The following is a 26,226-nucleotide window of genomic DNA, read 5'->3' on the forward strand; positions in this document are numbered from 1 at the left end:
TCCCCGAAGATGTCCTGGTTACTTTGTAGGCTAGTACCCAAGATGGAGCTGACTAGATTTACAACCTTCAGCAGCTTCTTTTGGTTCTGTGCAGTAGCCCCTCCATACCAGAGAGTGATGCAGCCTGTCAGAATGCTCTCCACGGTACAACTACTGAAGTTTTTGAGTGTATTTGTTAACATGCCAAATCTCTTCAAACTCCTGATAAAGTATATCTGCTGTCTTGCCCTCTTTAAAACTACATTGTTATGTTGGGACCAAGTTAGATCCTCAGAGATCTTGACACCCAGGAACTTGAAGCTGCTCACTTTCTCCACTTCTGATCCCTCTATGGAGATTGGTATGTGTTCCTTCGTCTTACCCTTCCTGAAGTCCACAACCAGCTCTTTCGTCTTACTGACGTTGTGCCAGGTTGTTGCCGCGGCACCATTCCACCAGTTGGCATATCTCACTCCTGTAAGCCCTCTCCTTACCCTGAGGTTCTACCAACAATGGTTGTATCGTCAGCAAATTTATAGATGGTATTTGAGCTATGCCTAGCCACACAGTTGTGTGTATATAGAGAGTAGAGCAGTGAGGTAAGTGTTGATCGTCAGCGAGGAGGATATGTTATCACCAATCCGCACAGATTGTGGTCTTCTGGTTTGGGAGTTGAGGATCCAATTGCAGAGGGAGGTACAGAGGCCCAGGTTCTGCAACTTCTCAATCAGGATTGTGGAAATGATGGTAATAAATGCTGAGATGTAGTCGATGAACAGCGTCCTGATGTAGGTGTTTGTGTTGTCCAGGTGGTCTAAAGCCATGTGGAGAGCCATTGAAATTGCATCTGCTATTGACCTATTGTGGAGATAGGCAAATTGCAATGGGTCGAGGTCCTTGCTGAGGCAGGAGTTCAATCTAGTCATGACCAACCTCTCAAAGCATTTCATCACTGTATGTGAGTGCTACTGGGCAATAGTCATTAAGGCAGCCCACATTATTCTTCTTATAAATATATAGATTTGTTATTCATATAAATCTTAGAATATTGAAAAGATCTTCCCATCAGCAATCGAGGAGAGCGGCCACACGAATTCAGTCCTTCCGTGAACCACACTGGGTTCAAACGCTGCCGACCTGGCAACAGACAGTTTTGACCTCCATTGAGAGCAACTGTTGACGTCCTCCGCATTTGTCTTGATGCTTCAATCTCCTCAATGCTTTGAAATGTGGTTGTTCATGGACCTGCACCCCATCTCTGGTCTTCTCCATGAGTCACCTTGTATTCTCAGTCCTTTTCGGAGCCCCGTCTCTGGTCTTCTCTATGAGGCAGTTCTTTGGACACAGCAGTGCGCTAGGTCATTTAATCAATTCTGAACTGTGCGTCGCAGGCTCCAACAGTTTACGTAACACAATCAAGACAAAAAGAACAAGCAGAAGATGTAGAAAATGTGGAAATAATAATGAACCTTGAGGTAATTGGGCTACAGCAGCAGAAGACCATGAACACACGTTATGGCCACTTTATTAGGTATAAGAGGTAGCCAATGAGTGTACATTCAAATGCATCATTTATTTTAACAAACAATGCAACCTAGGGATATGTGGGGCAGCCTGCAACTGTTGCCACACATTTCAGCACCAACATAGCATGCCCATCATATTCAGCAGAACACAAGCAACAACAAAACAAAGCAGCAGCCTTCCTGACTACTTGATTAACTACTCTAAATTCATTTCCAAATTCTCTTATCTCTTTTCCATACTGAATTGATTTGGATATATAAAGCCATGCAGCATAGAAGCAAGTGTTTCGGCCCACCATACCAATGCCAACCATCGTGCCTATCTACAGTAATCCTATTTGCCTGCATTAATTTCACATTCCTCTGTGTCATGTCTATTCAAGTACCTGTTCAGATGCTGCTTTACTGTTGTTACTGTGCCTGCCTGCCTTTGGCAGCTCATTCTAGGGACCAACACTTAGTGTGAAAAAGTTGCAACTTATATCCCCTTTGAACTTTCTCTTTCACCATAAACCTATGCCCTCTGATTAAGGCAACTATACCTTGGGAAAACAAAATTGGTTATCTGCCTTTCAGGTCAACTGTCAGCCAATTTGGGGAAAAAAGACCATCAGTCTGTAAGACATAGGAGCAGAAGTAGGGCATTTGGCCCATTGAGTGTGCACTGCCATTCAATTATGGCTGATCCTTTTCTCCCCTCTTCAGCACACCTTTTCTAAGATGAGGAGCCCAAAATTGTTCACAGCACTCAAGCAGATGTCAAACCAGTGCCTTTTAAAGCCTCAGCATCACATCCCTGTTCTTGTATTCTAGACCTCTTAAAATAAATGCTAACATTGCATGTGCCTTCCTCATCACTGACTCAACCTGCAAATTAACCTTTAGGTTGTTCTTCGCAAGGACTCACAAGTCCCTTTGCATCACAGATTTTTGGATTTTCTCCCCATTTATTTCTACTACCAAAGTGTGTGACCATGCATTTTCCAACACTGTATTTCATTTGCCACTTTCTTGCTCTGTCTCCTTTTGCAGCCTACCTGTTTCCTCAACATTATCTGCCCCCCGCCCCTCCACCAATCTTTGTATCATCTGCAAATTTAGCAACAAAGCCATTTATTCCATCATCTAAATCAGTGATATACAGCATAAAAAGCAGCGGTCCCAACACCGACCCCCTGTGTATTCACTGGCAGCCGACCAGAAAAGGATCCCTTTTATTCCTGCTCACCCTCTCCTACCAATCAGCAAATGCTCTAACTACGCCAGTAACTTTCCTGTAATACTATGGGCTCTTAACTTGGTAAGCAGCCTTATACGTGGCACCTTATCAAAGGCCTTCTGACAGTCCAAATATACGACATCCACTACATGCCCTTTATCTATACTACTTGTAACCTCCTCAGAGAATTCCAACGGGTTTGTAAGGCAAGAGTTTCCCTTAAGAAAACCATGCTGACTTTGTCCTTTCTTGTCCTGTGTCACCAAGTACTCCATCACCTCATCCTTAACAATTGACTCTAACATCTTCCCAACCACTGAAGTCAGGCTAACTGGTCTATAATTTCCTTTCTGCTGCCTTCCTTCTTTCTTAAAGAATGGAGTGACACTTGCAATTTTCCAGTCTGCTGGCACCATGCCAGAGTCCAATGATATTTGTAAGATCATTTCTAATGCTCCACAGTTTCTACCACTACCTCTTTCAGAACCCTAGGGTGCACTTCTGGTCTGAGTGATTTATGTACCCTAGGTTTTACAGCTTTTTGAGCACCTTTCCCCTTGTTATTGTAATTGCATGCATTTCTCTCCCCTCACACCCTTCAGCATCTGGCACACTGCTAATGTCTTTCACAGTGAAGACTGATACAAAATACTCATTTAGTTCATCTGCCATCTACTTGTCCCCAGTTATTATTTCTCCCAGCCTCATTTTCTAGCAGACCTATATCCACTCTCATCTCTCTTTTATTTTTTTACATACTTGAAAAAGATTTTACTATCCACTTTGATATTGTTTGCTAGCTTGCTTTCATATTTCATCTTTTCCCTACTAATGATTCTTTTAGTTGTTCTCTCTAGGTTTTTAAAAGCTTCCCAATCCTGCATCTTTCCACTAATTTTTGTTTTGTTTTATACCCACTCCTTTATTTTTACATTAGCTTTGACTTCCCTTGTCAGCCAGGGTTGGACTATTGAGTATTTCTTCATTTTTGGAATACATCTATCTTGTTACTTCCTCATTTTTCCCAGAAACACATGCCACTGCTACTCTACAGTAATTGCTGCCAGCATCTCCATCCAGTTTACTTCGACCAACTCCTCTCTGATACCACAGTAATTTCCTTTACTCCATTGAGATACTGCTACATCAAACTTTTCTTTCTCCCCATTAAATTTCAAGTTCAACTCAATCTTTCAAAAATCATTGGACTCTGGCATGGTGCCAGGTGACTGAAACTGGAAAATGTTACTCCACTTCAAGAAAGAAGGAAGGTAGCAGAAATTAAATGAAAGACCAGTTAGCCTGACATCAGTGGTTGGGAAGGTGTTAGAGTCAATTGTTAAGGATGAGGTGATGGAGTACTTGGTGACATAGGACAAGATAGTACAAAGTCAGCATGGTTTCCTTCAGGGAAAATCCTGCCTGATGAACCTGGTGGAATTCTTTGGGGAGATTACAAGTAGGATAGATAAAGGGGATGCAGTAGATGTTGTATATTTGGATTTCAGAAGGCTTTTGATAAGGTGCCAAACATGAGGCTGCTTATCAAGTTAAGACCCCATGGTATTACAGGAAAGTTACTAACCTGGTTATAGCATCAGCTGATTGGTAGGAGGCAGCGAGTGGGAATAAAAGAAGCCTTTTCTGGTTGGCTGCCAGTGACTAGTGGTATTCCGCAGGGGTTGGTGTTGGGACCACTTATTTTTATGCTGTATATAAATGATTTAGATGATGGAATAGATGGTTTTGTTGGCAAGTTTGCAGGTGATATGAAGTTTGGTGGAGGGGCAGGTAGTGTAGAGGAAACAGGTAGGACGCAGAAGGACTTGGACAGATTAGGAGAATGGGCAAGAAAGTGGCAAATGAAATACTGTGTTGGAAAATGCATGGTTATGCACTTTGGTAGTAGAAATAAATGTGTGAAAGTACAGGTATCTGAGATGCAGAGAGACTTGGGAGTCCTTGTGCAGAACACCTTAAAGGTTAATTTGCAGGTTGAGTTGGTGGTGAGGAAGGCAAATGCCATGTCAAGAGGTCTAGAATATAAGAGCAAGGATGTGATGGTGAGGCCTCACCTTGAGTATTGTAAACAGTTTTGGGCCCCTCATCTTAGAAAAGAAGTGTTGGCATTGGAGAGAATCCAGATCCGGTTCACAAGGATGTTTCCAGGAATGCAAGGGTTATCATATGAGAAACATCTGATGGCTCTGGGTCTGTACTTGCTGGAATTCAGAAGGATGGTGGGGGGGGGGGGTGGGGGCGGTCTCATTGAAACCTTTTGAATGTTGAGAGGCTTAGACAGAGTAGATGTGGAAAGGATGTTTCCCATGGTGGGAGAGTCTAGGACAAGAGAACACTGTTTCAGGATAGAGGGGCATCCATTCAAAACAGAGATGAAGAGAAATTTCTTTAGCCAAAGGGTGGTGAATTTGTGGAATTTGTTGCCACATGCAGCTGTGGAGGCCAGGTCACTGAGTGTATTTAAGGCAATGATTGATAGGTTTTTGATTGGACATGGCATCAAAAGGTTACAGGGAGAAGGCTGGGAACTGGGGTTGAGGAGGAGATAGAAAAAAACGATGAGCCATGATTGAAAGCAAAGCAGACTCAATAGGCCAGATGGCCTAATTCTGCTCCAATGTCTTATGGTCTTGTATTGCGGTCACTGCCTCCTAAATGTTCTTTTACCTCCCTAATCACCTCCGGTCATTACTTAACACCCATTCCAGTGTAGCTGATCCTCTAGTCGGCTCAATGACAAACTGCACTAATAAGCTGTCTCATAAGCATTCAACAAACTCCCTCTCTTGAGATCCATTGCCAACCTGATTTTCCCAATCAACTTGCATGTTGAAATCTCCCATGATTATCATAATCACTTTTGACAATGCCTTTTCTATTTCCTGTTGTAATCTGTGGTCTGTATCCCAGCTATATTTGGGAGGCCTGGATATAACTGCCATCAGGGTCCTTTTACCCTTGCAGACATCTTTCTACTGATTTGACACCGTTCTTTACCAGCAGAGCCACGCCACCCCCTCTGCCTACCTTCCTTTTCTTCTGATACAACGTGTAACTTTGGACGTTCAGCTCCCAGCTACAACCATCCTTCAGGAAAAATACCTAGTGTATTCATTCTTTCCTGATAAATCAAGCCCTCCATTCTTGACAGTATTTTTGTGAATTGTACCCACTCTGCCTTAATCACATCCTTACTGTAGTGTGATGACCAGAATTGTGTACAATGTTCCAAGTGCAGCGGAGCCAATGATTTGTACAGGTGTAGTATGACATCCCAACTGTTGTATTTAGTACCTCAGCTAATGAAAGTAAGCAGGCTCTGTTTAACAACACTTCCCAGTACCTTGCTATTATGTATGTCCTGCCTTGTCTTAATTTCCCAAAATGCATCTCTTCATTTGAATCATTGATATAAGTTCTTTCAAATTTCGAAGATTAAGTCATAATCTGATTAGAGTGATTAAAATGCTTAAGTGATTTGCAGAGAAACTCTTTCTGTTGGTGTACGAAAACAGAACAAGCAGTCATAATCTCAATATTAAAAATATGCAGATAAAAAGAGAAATCTGGAAGGGCTCTTCCAGCACAGAGTTCAGTCAGAATTTGAAGCTGTTCCAAAAAATTCCCTCTTTCCCCAAAATGCTGAGGATGTGGGGGCTTGATTAAAATATTAAAACTGAGCCTTTGAGATGAAAGTTGCTGCATAGTTGCTGACACAGAGTGGGAATCATTGTATTGGGTGACTCTTGAATTCCCCTTCTGATACTTGGTTCCATTAGTTTCAGTGGGCAGTGCCTGTTTCATGCAACTAATGATAAATTTATTCTGTGAAGAGCCTTGTTATTAATCAAAGGAAAATTAAGATAAGTGATAAAGCAGTCAAAATTTACTTTAATCTTGGAACAAGCTCAAGGTCTTGCTCCCATTCCTGAATATGCACTTCATAATCTGGCCCACTGAGTCCTATTCTGACTGTTGGCACAATTAATTTAGGGAAGTTAGTTTATAATATGGTTTACAAAAAAAAAGTAATAAAGGCAGTGTGTTCACATTTTACTGGTCAAGCTGAATTAAAAGTCTTAAACTATGTAGGTGATACTGAATCTTGTTAAGGTGAATGATGGATGGTGGTATTGTGGGAGCAGTCTCGAATAGGAATGAACTCCTGTTACACATCAGACAGTGGTATTGTCCAGTTTGAGCTCCGGTGTCATGTGATTCTGAATCCCTGGCATTGCTCAGTATCCTCACACAATTGTGCTTTGTGTTTTCACAGAGCTGTATGGTTTTGATGTCTTAATTGACTCCAACCTCAAACCCTGGCTGCTGGAAGTCAATCTTTCTCCTTCACTGGCCTGGTAAGTAAGCAATGAGTTCTGCCTTTGTTCTTTAATGTTTCTGCTGGGAAAGACCTATGATTCAGGAGTAAAGGCAGTGACCCTTTTCCGGGGTCCTGCTCTAACAGTACAACACAGTATAGGCATTTTGGCCCACAAAGTTATGCCAACCTTATGTGAAGCTACAATCTAACCCTCTCTTCCCCCCTCCCCTATAGTGCAGACCCTCCATTTTTCTTTCATCCATGTGCATATCTAAGGGTATTTGAAATGGCCCTAATGAACCTGCCTCAGCCACCACCACTGGCAGTGCGTTCCAGACACTCACCTGGTATTACTCTCTGCAGCCCTGGGAGAAAAAAGTCCATTCTGTCCATACCTCTCAAAATCTTATACACCTTGAACAAGTCATTTCTCATCCTTTTTTGCTACAAACAGAAAAGCTTGCTGAATGTTTCCTTGTAAGACATGTTCTCAAATTCAGGCAGTAAATCTCTTCTGCGCCCTCTCTAAAGCTTCCATGTTCTTCCTATAATGAGGTGACCAGTACTGAACACAATACTAAAAATGTGGCCTAACCAGAGTTTTGTAGAGTTACAACATTACTTCACAACTTTTGAACTCAGTCCCCCAACTAAAGGCCAGCACAGCATACAGCTTCTTAACCACCCTATTAACTTTGAGGGATCAATATAAGTGGACCCAAGAATTCTCTGTCCTTTACACTTCTAAGAACCATGCTAACATGCTCCACCTTCAGATTCAATCTTCCAAAGTTTATAACTTGCCACTTTTCTGGATTGAACTTCACCTGCTAATTCTCTGCTCAACTTTGCATCCTGTCTGTATCATCAGAGCTATGTAATTACAGACCACGAGCTTTGCCTAGATTGTGGAAAGTGAGACTAATGAGGATTGTGGCAATAGTTATTTGGCATGAAAGGGTTTGATGAAGTTGCAAGTTGTTTCTGATACTTTGAGGATTTGAAGGAATTAGCCAGAGGATAAGAATGAGACTGAGGAATTCATGGAATTAACTGATGATGCTGTTTATGTTAGTTGTTACAACACAGAGAAGGCTGTGTCCTCCAAAGTTCAAACTTCAAAGTAAATTTATTATTGAAGTACCTATATGTCACCATACACAACCTTGAGATTCATTTTCTTGCAGCATTCACAATAGATACAAGAAACACAATAGAATCAATGAAACACCAAAACCAACAGGACAGATAAAAACACAAGGTGCAAAAGACAGCAAAGAGAAAGAGAAAAAAGAAACAATAATAATAATAAATAAGCGCTAAATATCGAAAACCTGAGATGAAGAGTCCTTGAGAGTCCATAGGTTGTGGGAACGTTTCAGTGATGGGGTTAGTGAAATTATGCCCTCTGGTTCAAAAGCCTGATGGTTAAGAGGTAATAACTGTTCCTGAACCTGGTGGTGTAGGTCTAGAGGCTCCTGTAACTCCTTCCTAATAACAGCAGGAGAAGAGAGCATGGGCTGGATGATGAGGGTTCTTGATGATGAATACTGCTTTCCTGTGACATGGTTGAAAGGGCTTCAGCCGTGATGGTCTAGGCTGTATTCACTACATTTTGTAGGCAATTCCGTTCAAGAGCATTAGGGTTTCCGTACCAGGCTGTGATGCAACCAGTAATATACTCTCCACCACACATCTATAGGAATTGTCAAAGTTTTGGAAGCCATGACAAATCTTCTCAAACTTCTACTTCTAATTAGAGGCACTGCTATGCTGTCTTCACAATGATGCTTATGTACTGGATCCTCTGAAATGATAACACTGAGGAATTTAAAGCTGCTGACCCTCTCCACCTCTGATCTTTTGATGATGACTGGCTTATGGACCTTCAGTTTCCTCCTCCTGAAGTCAATAATCAACTTCGTGGTCTTGTTGACATTGAATGATGGGTTACACACACAAACTGCTGGAGGAACTCAGCAGGCCAGGCAGCATCTATGGAAAAAAGTACAGTCGATGTTTCGGGCCAAGGCCCTTTGGTAGGACTGGAGGAAAAAAAGATGAGTAGTTTTAAAAGGTGGGAGGGAGAAACACAAGGTGATAGGTGAAACCGGGAGGGAGAGGGATGAAATAAAGAGTTGGGAAATTGTTTGGTGAAAGAGATACAGTGCTGGAGAAGGGGGAGTCTGGTAGGAGAGAACAGAAGGCCAGGAAAGAAAGAAAAGGGGGGAGGAACACCAGAGGGAGGTGATGAGCAGTCAAGGAGGTAAGTTGAAAGAGGGAAAGGGGATGGGGAATGGTGAAGGTTGAGGACGTTACATGAAGTTCAGGAAATTGATGCTCATGCCATCAGTAATAAATTGTTATTGTGACACTACTCAGACAAAAGAATGCAGGAGTACAAAATACATAACATTGAAAATCTGGCTGTGTTCTTATCTTAGATTAACTCAATGACCAGACAACTTGTTTACAGTTAGATAGATAGTTTATCCCCATGTTCACCCTAGTGTTACCTAACAGAAACATCCATCTTCCTGTGCCCATCCCACAGGTTAACAAGCTTCTTTTGTCTCCTTTCTAGTTCTGACCTAAAGTGTTAACTCTGTAACTCCTCCCATTGTTGTGGCTTCAACTGCCGAACAATTGCAGTATTTTCTGTTGTTACTTCAGATTTCCAACATTGTGTTTTATTTCAAAGGTTTCAAAGGTTCATTTATTATCAAAGTATACAACTTGAAATTCTTCTTCTCTGGGTAGCCATGAAACCAAGAGAGAAAAGAAAGGCAACATGATTATCAATCCTGCACAAATCCCCCCTCCCCACACAAAAATTTAACAAAAATGAAACAGGCATATCATTCCCCAAATCCCTCCTCCTGCACAAAAAAACAAGACAGATTGGGCTAAAAACACAGAATATAAAAAACTATTAAGACAAGAGAAAGTGTACTGTCCAAATTTTACTTTCATCACAGAGTACCCACAGTGGTTGGCTCCAGATTAATGCTTCTTATTGTTAAAATTTGCTACAAAATGGAGTGATGGAGAAAGAGAACCAAAAATGATGAAGTGGGTTTTCCCTAGTTTTTCCTGTACACAGACAACCCAAATGCAAATGTTTGAAAATTACCATGCAATTATTTGAAGACTTTTGACATAGTTAAGGAAATTGAGCTACTAATTTGAAAACCAGTTATTAAAGAATTTGCTAAAATAAAATGAGGGAAAATGGGTGCAGTAAATTTGAGACTGATGTGGCGGTGACCAATTTGGCATTTTACATTCGTAGATTCACTTCCCAGGGAAGCAAACTTAAAATGGAATATAGAGGAGTTATCCCAAGGCATGCAGACTTGTGTCATAAGGCACAAAAAGACAGCCAGACTTTCGAATAAAAAACACAAAATGCTGGCAGAACTCAGCAGGCCAGACAGCATCTATGGGAGGAGGTAGTGACGACGTTTTGGGCCAAAACCCGGCCCGAAACGTCATCACTACCTCCTCCCATAGATGCTGTCTGGCCTGCTGAGTTCTGCCAGCATTTTGTGTTTTTTATTTATTTCCAGCATCTGCAGATTCACTCGTGCAGACTTTCGAAAGCTGTTTCAGAGAAAGCTACTGACATTTCAGTGAGTTATTTAGGAAAAGCAGAAGTAACAAAAAGATGCTTTCAGAAACAACTTCCCTTCTCTTACATTGGCCTGCATTTGCCCATCTTGCCAACCTATTCAAGTCTTCTTCTATCATCACTACTCGGGCTCCATGGTATCATCATGGTTAACAAGAACCTATTACAGCTTGGAGCATTCCAGAGCTCGGTGTTTAATTCCTCCACCATTCTGTAAAGAGTCTATTTATGTACATATTCCCCATGGAATACGTGGATATTCTCTGGGTCCTCTGGTTTCCTCTCATAGTCCAAAGATATAGGTTAATTGGTTATTATAAATTGTCCCGTGATTAAGTTAGGATTAATTAGGTTTGTCCAGGATTGCTGGGGCAGTGTGGCTCGAGGGGCTGGAAGGGCCTGTTCTGAGCTATTTCACTAAATAAATAAAAAATAATATAAAATAAGGTCAATCTGCTGAACTGGCTTGATTTGAGCCTTAGTTTCTTATACTCCGAAGTCCAAATCACTTATTTTAACGACCTTTTAAGAGTTCCTTGCAGAACTGTTCCTACTGTACCTCTTTAATTCTATATCCCTACTCTTTGTTTCCTTATCAGCTGACCATTTCATTCCCTATAGCCTTATTGCCTCTTAATTACATTTTTGGCAAATCACATTAATAGAGCATCATTAAATTCTTTTCAAAGTCGTCTTATTTTTCACCCTTCCAATCCACTGTCAGTATAAAGTTGTAAGTAGAAACAATATAACCAGGGCAAAGTAGCATAAGGGTAATTTTACTGGACCAGTAGAGGCCTGGCTTAATTACTTCAGGAACATGAGTTCAAATCTCAACAGTGTCCTGGGAAATTATGCTAGGGAATTCAGAAATTCAAACAATAAATGGTATTATTAATAGAAACCATAAAAAATGCAGGATTGTAATAAAATCCATCTAGTTTTCTGAAAAGAAATTTGCTGGTTTCTATATTTAGCTCTGACTGACTAGTGTTGCTGACTCCAAACTATCCCCTGAAATATAAAAGGCCACATGGTTCTATGGCTGTTTGGAGTAGCACAATAGATGCCTTCTTGGCAGGGATGTTATTAAATATTATTTACACAAGAGATTCTGCAGATGCTGGAAATCCAGAGAAACCCTTAGTCCTGATGAAGGGTCTCGGCCCAAAACTTCATCTGTTTATCCTTCTCTATACATGCTGCTTGACCTGCTGAGTTCCTCCAGCATTTTATGTGTATTAATTTATTAATGTCACATGTACTTAATCAGAAGATACAAAAGCTTGAAAACACATGCCAACAGTCTCAAGGACAACTTCCATCCTGGCATTATCAAGAGTCTTGTACGAACCTGTTATGCACTAAATTTGAAATGATATCCCAATCTACCTTATTGTGGCCTTTGCACTTTATATTGTTTACCTACAGTGCACTTACTCGGTACCCACAATATTATATTTTGTATTCAGAATTTTTGTTACTACCTCAGCACGTGGATTGATCTGCCTGCATGGCAATGGTACGCAAACAAGAGCTTTTCACTACCTCATGAGGCAGCATGAAGTATGTACAGAGTTAATAGAGAGAGGCTTGTTTGCATTATGGTCAGGGCTGCATTCACAACACTCCTGTGAACACATAAACAAAAAGAAGTCCTGCATGGGCATAGTGATGCAGTGCTGAAGTTATTTAGGATTTATAGAGGGATCTTTGTCAGCTGGATAAGTGGACTGAAGAGTGGCAAATGGAATTTACTTGGGTGTGTAGAATGGTTAACAAAGGCCTGCATCCTATGCACAGCATAACAAATTTATTCTTTACTGGTGAAATGGAATTTGCCAATCTAGTCTATGGTGCTTTCTAAACTGCATCAGTCCTAATTTTCTGCTGTCACCCCCCATAGCACTGCAAATTTATCCAGTGTCAATCCAGTTCCATCTTGAAAACCCTGAATGCTAATGTCACAAGCAATTCTAATGATATCTGCTCCTACTGACATACTCTCCAAAGACGGTAGTGCAGTGTTTCCCAGAAGTGAGTATGTGGGGGATAATTTTAAGGTGATTGGAGGAAAGTATTGGGGAGATGTCAGAGAAGTGTGGTGGGTGTGTGGAACAACCCGCCGTGGTAGTGGTAGAGGCAGATACATTGGGGACATTTAAGAGACTATGAGATAGGCATACGGGTTATAGAAAAAATGGAGGGCTATGTTGAAGGGAAAGGTTAGATTGATCTTAGAGTAGGTTAAGAAAAGCACAACATTGTGGGCTGAAGGGCCTGTACTGTACTATTCTATGATGTATGAGTAGCTAAGAAATTGACATTAAACCCTATAGCATCTTGTGTGATCAGCCATAGCACAGAAATCTCAGCTGATTTCCAGTGACTACTTTCCCTTAAACTGAAATTTGGAATTCTCCCATATTTATCAGCAACTGAGGAAGTTCAGAGTGTCAGATGAAGATTGATTGCATCTGCTTCAAGGCTTTGCTAATGGCACACATGGTGGCAAGGTGGTTAGCAGTCAAAGTACTGAGCTATTCAACTAGCGATATGAATTTGACTCCCACTGCATTTGGGAGTTTCAATCAAAATAATTAAATCAATCTGGAATTTAAATCTTCCAAAATTATACTGATTAGAACATAGAACTGTACATCACAGGAACAGGCCCTTCAGATCACAATGTTATGCTGAACTAATTATGTGATTAAATGCTTAACAGGACTAATCCCTTCTGCCTATGCAATGTAAATATTCCTCCATTCTCAGATTTTAGAATGGTTCCTGCAGATTGGAGGGAAGCAAAATGAAGGCTATTGACTATGTGCTGGTATATAAGATTATTGTGAATTTAATGATCTGTGATCTGTTAGATCATGCTGAGCCAAAGGACTTATTCTGACACCACGACTCTAGGATTCAAACTTGACTTCTCATTTTAAGAAAGGGTCTTTGTGAGAACACACTTGGTATACTGTGACTTGAGCCCTAAGGCCGAAGAGTCAGGATCAGATTGAAAGACAGGGCAGGTTTGAAGGGTCTGTTGGCCTACTCCTTTTCCAGCTATCTTTTTGCTTTCTTAGATAAATTCAAGGGATAAAAACCAAGAGATTCTGCAGTTGCAGGAAATCCAGAGTATCACACTCAAAATGCTGGAGGTACTCAGCAGGTCAGGTAGCATCTATGGAGAAGAATAAAGAGCCAACATTTTGGGCCAGACCCTTCATCAGGACTCTTCATTGGGACCGTAAGGCCATAAGAGGGGCAGAATTAGGCTATTCAGCCCATTAAATCTTCTCCTTCTTTAGTACTGAGGAAGGGTCTCAGCTGAAACATCAGCTCTTTACTTCTGCGTGATATGCTGAGTTCTTCCAGCATTTGTGTTGATTCAAGGGATATTGTGATAGGGTAGGAAACTGATGTGGAACAAGGGTCCTGTTAAATGTTGCGGATAGGTGGAAGTATGGATTGGCCTTCTGTGCTTATTGACTAAGACAGCTGCGCTGCTCCGAAGAGCACCTTATGAGGTCATTCTTACCCTCAGCCATTAAGCTCTATAATGAGACAACCTATAGCCAGGGTAGTGATGTCACCCCCCTCCATTAGGCTGTTTGTGGTAACTTATTTTTTCATTCTTTCTACTTCTCCTAATATTTATATCTGTGCACTAGTTATACTACTGTGACACTGTAATTTCCTTTGGGGTCAATGAAGTATCTGTCTATGTGCCTTAAGTTACTGTAGGTTAGATTTTAAGGTAATGACAAACTGGATTCATGGAATCAGAAATGTATAGTACAGGAATGGGTTGTTTCAGCCCATCTCTTCCATCTACTCTTTGATATTTCTGGATTTAGTTGTATTCATTGGAACTGCTCTTTAAACCCACTTCAATGAATTTGCCTTTGTATCTCAATAGTGATGCACCTTTGGATCTGAAGATTAAAGCAAGCTTACTGACGGATATGTTTACATTAGTGGGTGAGTGCATGATTTTTGGGAGGAACAGGTTCCCTGCATTGAAAATGCTTGATACCTGAGAGAAAGACCCTGTTGGAATATTATGACTTCAGAGACCTTGGTTGCTTTCCATCTTGATCTGACTTCAATTTGTGGCATTAGAGTTGTGTAAATACCAACCCATTCTTTTATGTTAAAGCAAGGGTGTACTTTGGAACACCGCTGCCTGTGAAAGACTGTAGAAAATGAAATTCTGTCTTCTAATGGCACCTTACGATTTTATATCACTTAATTTGCACATATCTCCCATAATGGTGTTCATAGTATTTTGTGGTCCTCATATTTTAGATTCAAATTTATTTATCACATGTACATCGAAGCAGACAATGAAATGCGTCATTTGCGTTAACAACCAACACCCCAAAGGATGATCAGAGACACTCTGCAAGTGTTGCCACTCATTTCAGCACCGACATAGCATGTTCCTCAGAACAACACAAGTAGCAGTAACAACACAACAAAGCAAAGCAGCAACACAAAAACAAGCCCCTTTCCCATCCCTCCCAATCACCCACACACCCAAACAGGCCTCCAACCCAAGGATAGGCCACCTCCGTGCCTCCAGCCCTTGCCCCCATATTCTCACCCTCCCAGATGCTGGGTCTCCAACTTCAGACTTCATCCCAAGACGCCAATGAAGGGTTTGATCTTCGGGCCTCAACTTCCAGACTCGCATGGATCTCAGACAGTTTGCAGATAGAGGGGAGGGGTAATTCAAGCTTGGTCTGTAGCTCCTGTTTCCCAGTTGATGTCAGATGTTTTATTTTCTCTTAGTTCGGTAAGTATAATGAGTGCGTAATGTATTTAAACAGTGAATGGCAGGGAAGAGCAACCAACACTGTTTTACCAAGCTCAGAATATCTCTGGGTAAAACACTGAGTTGAGGGGGAGGTTTACAGAGCAGACAGTGAACCAGGTGGACTAAAGGATGAACGTATCAAAAGTCAAATTCAAAACAAATTTATTATCAAAGTATTTATACAGTATGTCACCATATACTACCTTGCGAGTAACGTTCTTGTAGGCATTTACATAAAATAAGGAAGTACATAGAATTCATGAGAAACTATACATAAAGACTGAATAAATGGCATGACTTGGCACTACACAGGGTTAAATGCAATTTGTACTGCAGTTTATTAGTGTTACTGAAATAAACAAAACCATCTGAATGTTTATCTACCAAGGAAAATGTCCTTTATGAGCTCAGTGTATTGTAGCAATGTAAATGAGTGTTTTTTTACACATAAAAACAAATCAGACCCTGATGTAAAAGCTGAAGGGTATCGACGCCTGTGGCACTTGAGTTTATTGTCTCAGTAAACGTATGCATTTATAAAAAAGCAAGTAATGTAATGGTTGATAGTGCGTGGGGGTGTTTGTGAGGAGGTATGCTATGATGAAAGAATAACTGAACTGCTTGAGCAACAGTTTTATGCCCCAAGCTGCCTCATACAGAACGGGCTTCAGTAGCTGTAAGAATAATGGCAGGAGTCCACAAAGAGACAGCTCTTTTGAGAATGAAATCAAGAATGTTGCCAGGACTTGAGTTGTAGGGAAAGGTTGAATAGGTTAGCATTTTATTCACTGGAGCGAAGGATAATGAGGGGAGACTTGACTGAGGTATACAGAATTATGAGTGGTATAGATAGAGTAAATGCAAGCAAACTTTTTTCCACTGAGGTTAGGTAAGGCTCACACTGAGTTAACAGTGAAAGTTGAGTATTTAAGACGAGCCTGAGGGGGATCTCCATTCAGAGGGTGATGCACGTGTAGAAGGAGCTGCCTGCAGAAGTGGTGGATGTGGGTTCAATTGCAACATTTAAAAGGAGTTTGGATCATTCCATGGATGGGAGGGATATGAAGGGCTATGGTCAAAATGCAGGTCAGCGGGATTAGGCAGAATAGCAGTTTGGCATGATGGGCCGAAGGGCCTGTTTCTGTGCTGTAGTGCTCTATGACTGTAAGAAATACTTCTTTGAGTAGTGAAGGGTTGGATTTCGATCCTTAGTTTAAACTCCTCCCTCACCACCCCCCACCTCAAATGAAAAGGTGAAAATGATTGAAACCAAAACTGACTTTGATAGATTTTCATTGGACAAACTATCACGGGATTTGCTGCAATTGAGTTAAAATACAGGTCAGCCAACATGAGGAATTTGCTTATGGTCCAGAGTGGCTTTTTCCTACTCCTATGACAATATATGCATAAAATAAAAGATTTCTTAATGGAAAGAAGTAGCAAGCCAGAGAAGAATATCAAGTCACAGAGAAACAAGCTATAGCAGAAGATGTTGTAGTTAAAGAGTTAGTACACAGAAATACCCAGAAGGGCTATGCTGTTAGTTGAGAGTCCTGCAGAGGTGGTGGTGTCATTCAGGAGCTGCAAAGTGATGCAGAATAATGGGTGGAGATGTGTGATGAGGTCGGAAGGCACACACGGATGGGAAGGAGTGAAGATGGATCAGGCTGAGGTTTATTTTGATTGAATCTTGCAGACTGGCGAAGAAGTATCAAAATAGGATGTGGCAAAAGGATGGGTAGTCATTTAGTGATATTTGGATTTGATGTGTTCTGTTGCATATGAGGACACAAGTGGGCTTGTTATGGATAACAAAGTAACTTAAAGGGGGCAGACAGCTTTAAGCTGGGGCAGAGCATTGGAGTGGGGGCAGGTTATGATGGCAGCTGAGTACAACAGTATCTAGCTGGAGCCATCTTGCCCTTGAACTGTTGTGATATTACATTGGATGGGCAGTCTGTATGTCGACTACCTTAAAGAACACCAATGCCTTGACTGATCAAGTCCCAATATTCCATTGTGGATGATTGTTTCAGAATCTCAGTTGCTTTACAAAGATGGGAGAGATAGCAAAGTAGATTGCAGAACCCAAAAAGTTGGAAGTTGATGACTAAAATGTTGAAGTTTCAGACCTGTTCTAGTCTGCTTTATGTAATTCATGCTTCCTCCTCAACCATGACTTCTTGCAGCACCACAATGCATCATCAAACCAAAACTTGCCCTATCCACATAATGGGTTAATCAGGACAGATATTAAAATTGTTATAAGTCTTCAGATATTAAGGTGCTACCGTAATATTAACAGCTAGTATAACACTTTATAGCACCAGTGATTGGAGTTCAATTCCCGCTGCTGTCTGTAAGAAGTTTGTATGTTCTCCCCATGACCACACTGGTTTTCTCCAGGTACTCCAGTTTCCTCACACGTTCTAAAGATGTACAACTTAAGGTTAATAAGTTGTGGGCATGCTATGTTGGTGCTGGAAGCATGGCGACACTTGCGGGCTGCCTCCAGCATATCCTCGGACTGTGTTGATAGTTGATGCAAACTACATGTTTCACTGTATGTTTCATTGTTTCTATATATATGTGACAAATAAAACCAAACTCAAAAAAATGAAGGAGATAGATAGAATTCTAAAGGTAGAATACCAGAGCTTGGAGCTGTAGCTGAAGCAGAAAAGCTGGTAGGGGAATGGTTTCCAGCTGTGAGCATGGAGACTTCAGAAGGTTGTAGACAGTGGCTTTGGTTTTCCCGTAGTTCAGTTGGATGGGCATTCTGCTCATTCAGCACTGCTGAATGAGGTAATCATCCAAATTATAGATAGTGGTGAGGGTAGGAGTTGACAAAAGGGGTAATGGTGAGGTGAGACTGGTTGTCAGCAGCCAACACATAGAAACTGATATTGAAATTGATAAGTATCTCAGCAAGTATATTTAAGAAAGTGTGAGGGTGGGGAGAGGATTTGCTTTCCACACTGAAGATGGATGACAATCATTGAAAGATAACAGCTGATTTCTTTTGTATCAATAGGATTCATCTGTCACAACCCAATAGTACGACCAGGCAGACAGGGGAAGACTGGTTGTGATCTCGCAGCTCGGCCTCAGTATCATAAACCGGTGAAGTATTACCTCTCAAACCATATCACTCTGATCAGGTATATGGGGTCAGAGGTTATTTTAGGTGTAACCCTTGGTTGAAAAAGTAGCACCCCTGTCTCTTAATTAAATCTCTTGAGCTCTCGCTTTTTCTTGCATCTATGTCTCTACCTTTGCTCATTAAACTTATGTCTTTAAGTTTTCTTCTTCCAGCAGTTTTTGTTCCTGTGTTCAAATATTTCTGTTACATGCTGATGACACCTTGTGAAATGCCAAAGGACATTTCAGAATCAGGTTTAATATCACTGGCATATCTCATGAACTTTGTTCTTTTGTGCTAGCAGTACAGTGCAATACAGAATAAAAAACCTGTGAATTACAATACAAAAATATATATAAATTAAATGAAATAATTAGTGTAAGAAGAGAGCAAAAAATAAAGTGAGGTAGTATACATGGATTCGTTGTCCTTTCAGAAATCTGACAGCGAAGGGGAAGAAGCTGTTCCTAAAACACTGAGTGAGTGTCTTCAGGCTCCTGTGCCTCCTCTGTGATGCTAGCAATGAGAAGAGGGCGTATCCTGGGTGATTGGGGTCCGTAATGATAGATGTCACCTTTTTGAGGCATCGCATTTTAAAGATGTCCTTGATACTGATGAGGCTAGTGCCTATGATGGAGTGGCTGAGTTTGCAATTTTCTGCAGAATTTTCCAATCCTGTGAAGTAGCTTCTCTATACCAGACGGTGATGCAACCAGTTAGAATGCTCTTCACAGTACATCTGCAGAAACTGTTAGATTCCTTGGTGACACACCAATTCCCCTCAAGCTCTTAATAAGATATAACTATTGAAGTGCCTCCTTTGTAATTACATCAATATGTTGAGTCCAGGGTAGATCTTCAGGTATATTGACACCCAGGTCCTTAAAGCTGCTCACCCTTTCCACTACTGATCCCTCGATGAGGACTGGTGTGTGCTTCATTGACGTTCTGGACATTACTGTCATGGGATGTTGTCTGACCAAACACTTCTACATGGAATTGTGGAGTGGTAGAGCAAAGAAATGAGTGTTTGGCCACAGCGCGATACTGATCATTTTGCCCATTTAAGCTATTTTTTGTTTCCATTAGGTTTGTATCATTGTATACTTTGCCTATTCAAGTTCCTGTCTCTTAATTGTGGTAATTGTATCCGATTCTACCATCTCCTCCGATTTCCAGATATCAGCCATTCTCTGCGTTCCAGAAAATCTTTCCCCTCAGATTCCTTTTCAAATTCCTCTCTCTCATTTTAAGCCTATGCTCACTTTGGTGCCCCTACCAGAGGATTTGACCATCTACCTCATCTACACCTCTTATAATTGTGTAAACTTCTGTCAGATCACCCTTGGCCTCCTTCATTCTGAGGGAGACAACCCAAGTCTATCCAATCTCTCCCCATAACTAAAGCTTTTCAGTCCAGGCAACATCCTGGTGAATCTCCGCTGAGTCAGATTACCTGGAATATTGTGTGCAGCTCTAGGTGCCATATTTTAGGAAGGATGTACAAAATTGTAATATAGCATACCAAGGGTTATATTTTATGCACCATCCACAAAGGCAAGCATGCCACATGCCTCTTTCTCTACTCTATTTACTTGTGTTGCCATTTTCAGGGAACTGTTCACTTGAGTCCCCAAGGTCCTACTGTTCATCAACATTCCTTAGCACCTTACTATTAAATCTATATGTCTTGCCTCCATTTGACTTGCCAAAGTACATCTCCTCACTTTGTCAAAATTAACTTCCATCTTCCAACATTCTACCCAACTTTCCATGTTCAAATCAAATCAAATCAAATGGTTCCATTTAATATCAGAGATTATATACATTAAACAACCCTGAAATTCTTGCTCTTTGCAGACATCCACAGAAGAGTACCTCAAAGAATGAGTAACAGTAAGAACGTTAGAACCCCAAAGCCCCCTTCTCCCCGCTCCCACACACATTGTGACTTACAGCCTGCATAACCTTGAATATTCTTCTCTGATGTCCACACCATCACTAATTTTCATGTTATCCCCAAATTTACTAATCATGCCACCTATAGTCATATGTAAGTTGTTCGTAGATAACATGCACAAAGACATCAAAGTTGAGTTTATTCTCATGTGCAGAAGTCCATGTGTGCACAGGTGCAATGATAAACTTACTGCAGTAGCAATTCAGGCACGTAACATCACATAAGCAGCATTCACAAGAAAAACATAAACATAAATTATATGCAATTTTTACAAGGAAGAACACAATTAGAACTAAAAATAACCACAACTGTCCGTTTAAGTACAAAGTAATCCCAGTGATCGTAGTGTTGCCACACTGTAGTGATTAGGGTAGTGCTGGCTGGTTCAGCTGTGATCTCTGCTATACTTCACTGGTCACAGATGGAACATAACTTCTATCACCACCCTGTGCCTCCTATCACCAAGGATCCAGTTCGCCAGCTCTCCATGGAGTTTCTGGACCAGTTTTCCTGAGTAGCACCTTGTTAAATGACTTACTAAAGTCCACATAGACACCTCCTACTAGCCTTGACTTCAGTCTACTTAGTCACCTCCTCTTGTATAAATCTGTTCTCTAAATGGAGAGAAAATTCAAAAATCTGTGGTGCAAAGGGACTTGGGAATCCTCGTGTAGGATTCCCTAAGGGCAAATTTGCAGATTGAGTCAGTGGTGAGGAAGGCAAATGCGATGTTCGCATTCATTTCGAGAAGACTAGAATATAAAAGCAAGGGTGTAATGTTGAGGCCCAATAAAGCAATGGTGGGACCTCACTTGGTGAGCAGTTTTAGGACCCTTATCTAAGAAAGGGTGCTGACATTGGAGAGGGTTCAGATGTGGTTCATGAAAATGATGCCGGGATTAAGAGGCTTGTCATATGAGGAACATTTGATAGCTCTAAGCCTCTACTCACTGTAATTCAGAAGAATGAGGGGTAACCTCATTGAAACCAATCGAATGTTGAAAGGCCTCAATAGAGTGGATCTGGAGGGGATGTTTCCAATAGTGAGGGAGTCGAAGACCAGAGGGGACAGCCTCAGAATAGAGGGACATCATTTTAGAACGGAAATGAGCGGGTATTTCTTGAGCCAGAAAGTGGTGAATCTCTGGAATTCATTGCCACAGGCACCTTTGGAGGCCAAGTCATTGGGTATATTTAAGGCAGAGGTTCATAGATTCTGGATTAGTCAGGGCATGAAGGGATAGGGGAAGAGGAAGGACATTGGAGCTGAGAAAGAAAATGGATCAGCCATGATGAAATGGTGGAGCAGACTCAATGGGCCAAATGGCTTAATTCCATGCCTATATATCTTATAAACCACTATAATTACAAAAGTCATTCACTACTCAAATAGAGCACACCACAGATTGATAATAAATGCCTGCCTTGCCAGTGGTATAAAAACATCAATGATTTAAGATTATTCCGTATACTGCTAATATGGATTAAAGAAAACAAACCAGGTGAAAGATTTGTCATCAAATCTTCTGGTTTAAGATGGCGTTACCAAACGTATGTGACACCTCACTGGTAGTTTAAAAGGCAAGAAATCCAACTAAAAACATTACTAATTACACCTTTACTGAGTAAAATTGTGTTAAACTATCACTGCAAACAATGAAGAAGCATGTGGAGGCGAATCTGATTTGAAGGATGCGCCATGTGGGTGCATCGCAAAGTTGAAGCACCTATGTGTTCAAGACAGGGTCACAGCCGGAGTTGGTATTGCTGTTGGAGTTGGAGTGAGCAATTTAGAGAGGAGATGCAGAAGAGTTTCAATGTCCATCTACTGTACCTGAGTGTGAGGTTGGATCGCTCCATGTGCCGAGTCAATTTAGTGAGGTTGAGAATGGCTTTGGGCTGGGGGACCCAAGCGTATTACTACACTGGGATCCAGGTCCTAGAGTGAGGCACTGTCTAGTGTTTGGATAATTTAAATGTCGATCCAGATAAACTGGAAAGCCTGAGCGTCAGGGCCAGAGGCGAGGGTTGGCCTGATTTCACTTGCTCTCTCGTATTGTACTTTCATCTCTTGCCGGTGAACTTCTCTGGCTGCTCTGACACTGACACCAAGTCTTAGGCCTACTCCAGCTGCTCTGGGAGCAGATCTAAGGACTCATTCTGGTTGAGAACGCAGTCACTTTTGCTTCTATAGGTTGCTTGATTGTGTTTTATTTCTTCCTCTTTGTGCAGTGGCTTTGGGCTTTCTTTTTTTAAAATGTATTCTTCGGATTTCTTGCTTTGTGACTGCCAGTACGCAGACAAATCTCAAGGTGTATAATTTATATATTCTTTGATAATAAATGTATTTTGAATTTCTTGAATTTCAAATGTCCATTTCTTTTTTTTAAATTTATTTATCTACTTGGTTAGCTATCTGCCTTTTCATTCATTGTTGCTCATTTTTAATTGTTTTTGAGGTGATGGTGATCTGCTACACACTGTGTGGTAAAACTTCTCCCACTTTGCTTTTGAACATTTATTTAGTTTAGGATTTTGACCCAGCAATGATGGAGGAGTGAGTTGTTATTTGAGTGAGAGTGTATGCAAGTAGTGTCAGTTCTCTCATCATCTTGAGTTCATTTAGCCTGGTGTGATGGTGCTCTTGTATAACCCCATGCGAATGATGCCAAAGGTCTCCCATTTGCACACACTCTGTACCTTTGCTGTCACTTGAAGCTTTTTCCACAGATGTTCAGCACTTAGGTGTTTTGTTTGGATTTGTATATGGTAATCATCTGGAAGTCTTCTTGCCTGTGGTCTGAATCAGTGTTGAGAAGTACCTGGATGGGCTCCCCTATAATATACCACCTCTGGTTGGTTTGTCCTCCAGACTCAGCAATGGTGATGGATGACTCAGGGATTTTGACTGAACAGTATAGCTCAGTGTAAGTAACTGTTCCTTGACTAGTCAGCGACATAGCCCCTCAATGTTGAATGCAATCTCCAGATATCTGTGTCATGAGTTTGCCATGGCCATCTCAGAACATAAAAATATACAAGGGCCCTTCAGTTGGACTACCATTCAATAAGATATGGCTGACTATTAAGCTCAGCACTATTTTTATAGGCATAGATTGAGTGGACAGCCAGATACTTTTTCCCAGGGTGGAATTGGCTAATACAAGGTGCTTAACTTTAAGGTGATTGGAGTAATGTATGGGGGTATGTCAGAGGTAGTTCTTTTATATATAAAGTTCAAAGTAAGTTTATTATCGAAGTACATATATGTCATTGTATACAACACTGAGATTTATTTTCATGCAGTAAATCCAAGAAACACAATAGAAACAATAAAAGACTGCAGCCAATAGGACAGATAAACAAACAATGTGCAAAAGGCAACAAACTGTGCAAATACAAAAGAAAAAAAATAAACAATAAATGTCAAAAACATTAGACAAAGAGTCCTTGAAAGTGAGTCCATAGGTTGTGGGAACAGTTCAGTGATGGGTTGAGTGAAGTTATCCCCTCAGGTTCAAGAACCTGATGGTTGTGATGTAATAACTGTTTCTGAACCTGGTGGTGTGGGTCTTGAGGCCCCTGTACCTTCTTCCAGATAGCAACAGCAAAAAGAGATAAGCAGATGGACTTAACTTTCGGTTTAAGATGGCACTACTGAATGTGGGTGACAGCTTACTGGTGATTTTCAAAGGAAGAGATTCAGCTAAATACTCTATTAATAACACTTATTATATGGAAAATTGTGTTAAATGATCATCACAAACAACGACGAGGCGAACGAAGGTAAGGCTGATCCGAGGGTTACGGTGTCCGGGTGTGAGGTGCAGTTGAAACTAGGAGCGAGGTTTGATCCATTTAAGCGTACCAATTTGGAAAGGTTGAGTACATGTCGGAAGCAGCCCAGAGCATATCTCAGTGGCGGGGCCTGGGTCTGAGTGTGGGTGGTGAGCTGGTGCTTGGACAATTAAAACACCAGGCCAAATAGACTGAATAGACAGGGTGTTGGGACTGGAGGCGAGGGACAAGTCAGTTCTGATCCACATCATTTTACTTCCTTCTCCTCTCCTCAGAGCTGAAGCTGTGAGACTGCTCTGGCTGCTACGTGCTTCGTGGCGATATGCTCCACTATATGATGAACTGAGACAAAGGCTATGGGCCTATTTCGACTTCTCTGGGATACGAGACTATGGACTCAGTTTGGTTCAGAATGCTGTTGCTGTTGCTTTTATTGTTTGCATGATTTGTGTTTTCTTGCCTCTTCTCTGTGTATTGGGTGTTGGCTGTTTTGTTAATTGGGTTTTTTGAGTTTCTTGCTTTGTGGCTGCCTGTAAGCAGAAAAATCTCAAGGTTGTATAATTTATACATACTTTGTACTTTGAACTTTGGATAAAAGAAAAAAAGGATGGCTATGGGGAAGCTACATTGATCTTGAGGAAGTTATATTGATCTTGGTTAAAGGCTCAGCAACAACATCATGAGTCAAAGGGCTGGTACTGTGCTATAATGTTCTTTGTTGTATTTTTCTGCACTATCTACCATCCCTTAATATTACAAACCTTTCAGTCCCTTGAATATAGTCTGTTACTGAGACTCCTTAATCCTCCAGAGAAGGGAATTACAATCCTCTACCCTCTTGCTGAAGAAATTTCTCCTCCACCTCATTCCTGAATGGCTAACCACTGACCTTGAGACTGTGATCCCTGGTTCTGGCCAGGGGAAACATTATCCCCCCCTGTGGGATGGGAGTTCCCTTGCTGAGTCCAAACCCATTGCCGAAGTCAGTGCTGAAGGATTGTCTTTTTTTTATTCATATTGTATTTTGACATGATGGTTCGATATAATTGATTGATTGCCTTTTCTGAGAGCATTTAAGAGGCAACTTCTCTGCTCACCAAATGCCTGAACTATTTATTGGATGAAATTATTGTGCAGACCATTTAAAATGCTCTCCATCAGAACTTGATCCCACTTCAAAGAGCCATTCTGTTGCCATTTCTAGCTGATTGCTGAAATTGAAACGTGTCTCAAGGTTGGAATATTTTGCAAAATGACACCGATAATCATTTGAGATTGTGAGTTACTGCTGCTTGGAAAATGTGTGAACTTGGCCCAATTACTTGTGATGAAATATTCCATCGGAGGCCTCACTCAGCAGAAATGCATGGTCTCTGTGGCAATATCGAATGTCTCTGGCAAGTTGCCCACGTGTGCGCCTGTCTTTCTCCTGCTCCTCTTTGCAACAAGGACTGCCATTAGATCAGGGAGGAATGAGCTAGAGCAGGTGCCATTCATTTGTCAGGGTGATGCAAACTATGTCCTTTGTCTCGTTCCTCAGCTGCATTCCTTGTTTTCCATGCACTCGAATGAGAAAACTTCTTGAATGCTACCTCTGTTAAAGAGTACAATCAGTGTGAGATTTTGATGCAAGTTTGTTTAGTTCCTGCTGTGTTCCTGCCTTGTAGGATGTGACTGTTCAGTACCTTGTGTATTTGTGTCTCAGTGGGTCAGACGTCTGCCTGTGAGTGAGGAGGTGTCTGATGAGACCCATTCCACAGGCTTTAACTCAGAAATTCACACCTAGTTCCACAAATTGATT

At 41.2% G+C, this 26,226-nt stretch overlaps 1 protein-coding gene across 6 annotated transcripts in view; it reads left to right on the plus strand.

The window, feature by feature from the left end:
• The window catches only part of ttll5 (tubulin tyrosine ligase-like family, member 5), a 449,168-nt gene that overhangs the window by 165,691 nt on the left and 257,251 nt on the right, over nt 1-26,226 (plus strand). For all 6 annotated transcript variants that reach the window (XM_073039478.1, XM_073039482.1, XM_073039483.1 and 3 more), the window contains 3 exons: nt 7,022-7,103; nt 14,623-14,684; nt 18,560-18,648. In XM_073039478.1, coding sequence (XP_072895579.1) covers nt 7,022-7,103; nt 14,623-14,684; nt 18,560-18,648 — 233 coding nt within the window. The remainder of the gene's footprint in view (nt 1-7,021; nt 7,104-14,622; nt 14,685-18,559; nt 18,649-26,226) is intronic.

The sequence above is a fragment of the Hemitrygon akajei genome, chromosome 3 (genome assembly GCF_048418815.1).
Source record: "Hemitrygon akajei chromosome 3, sHemAka1.3, whole genome shotgun sequence".
In the NCBI taxonomy this organism is placed as follows: Eukaryota; Metazoa; Chordata; class Chondrichthyes; order Myliobatiformes; family Dasyatidae; genus Hemitrygon; species Hemitrygon akajei.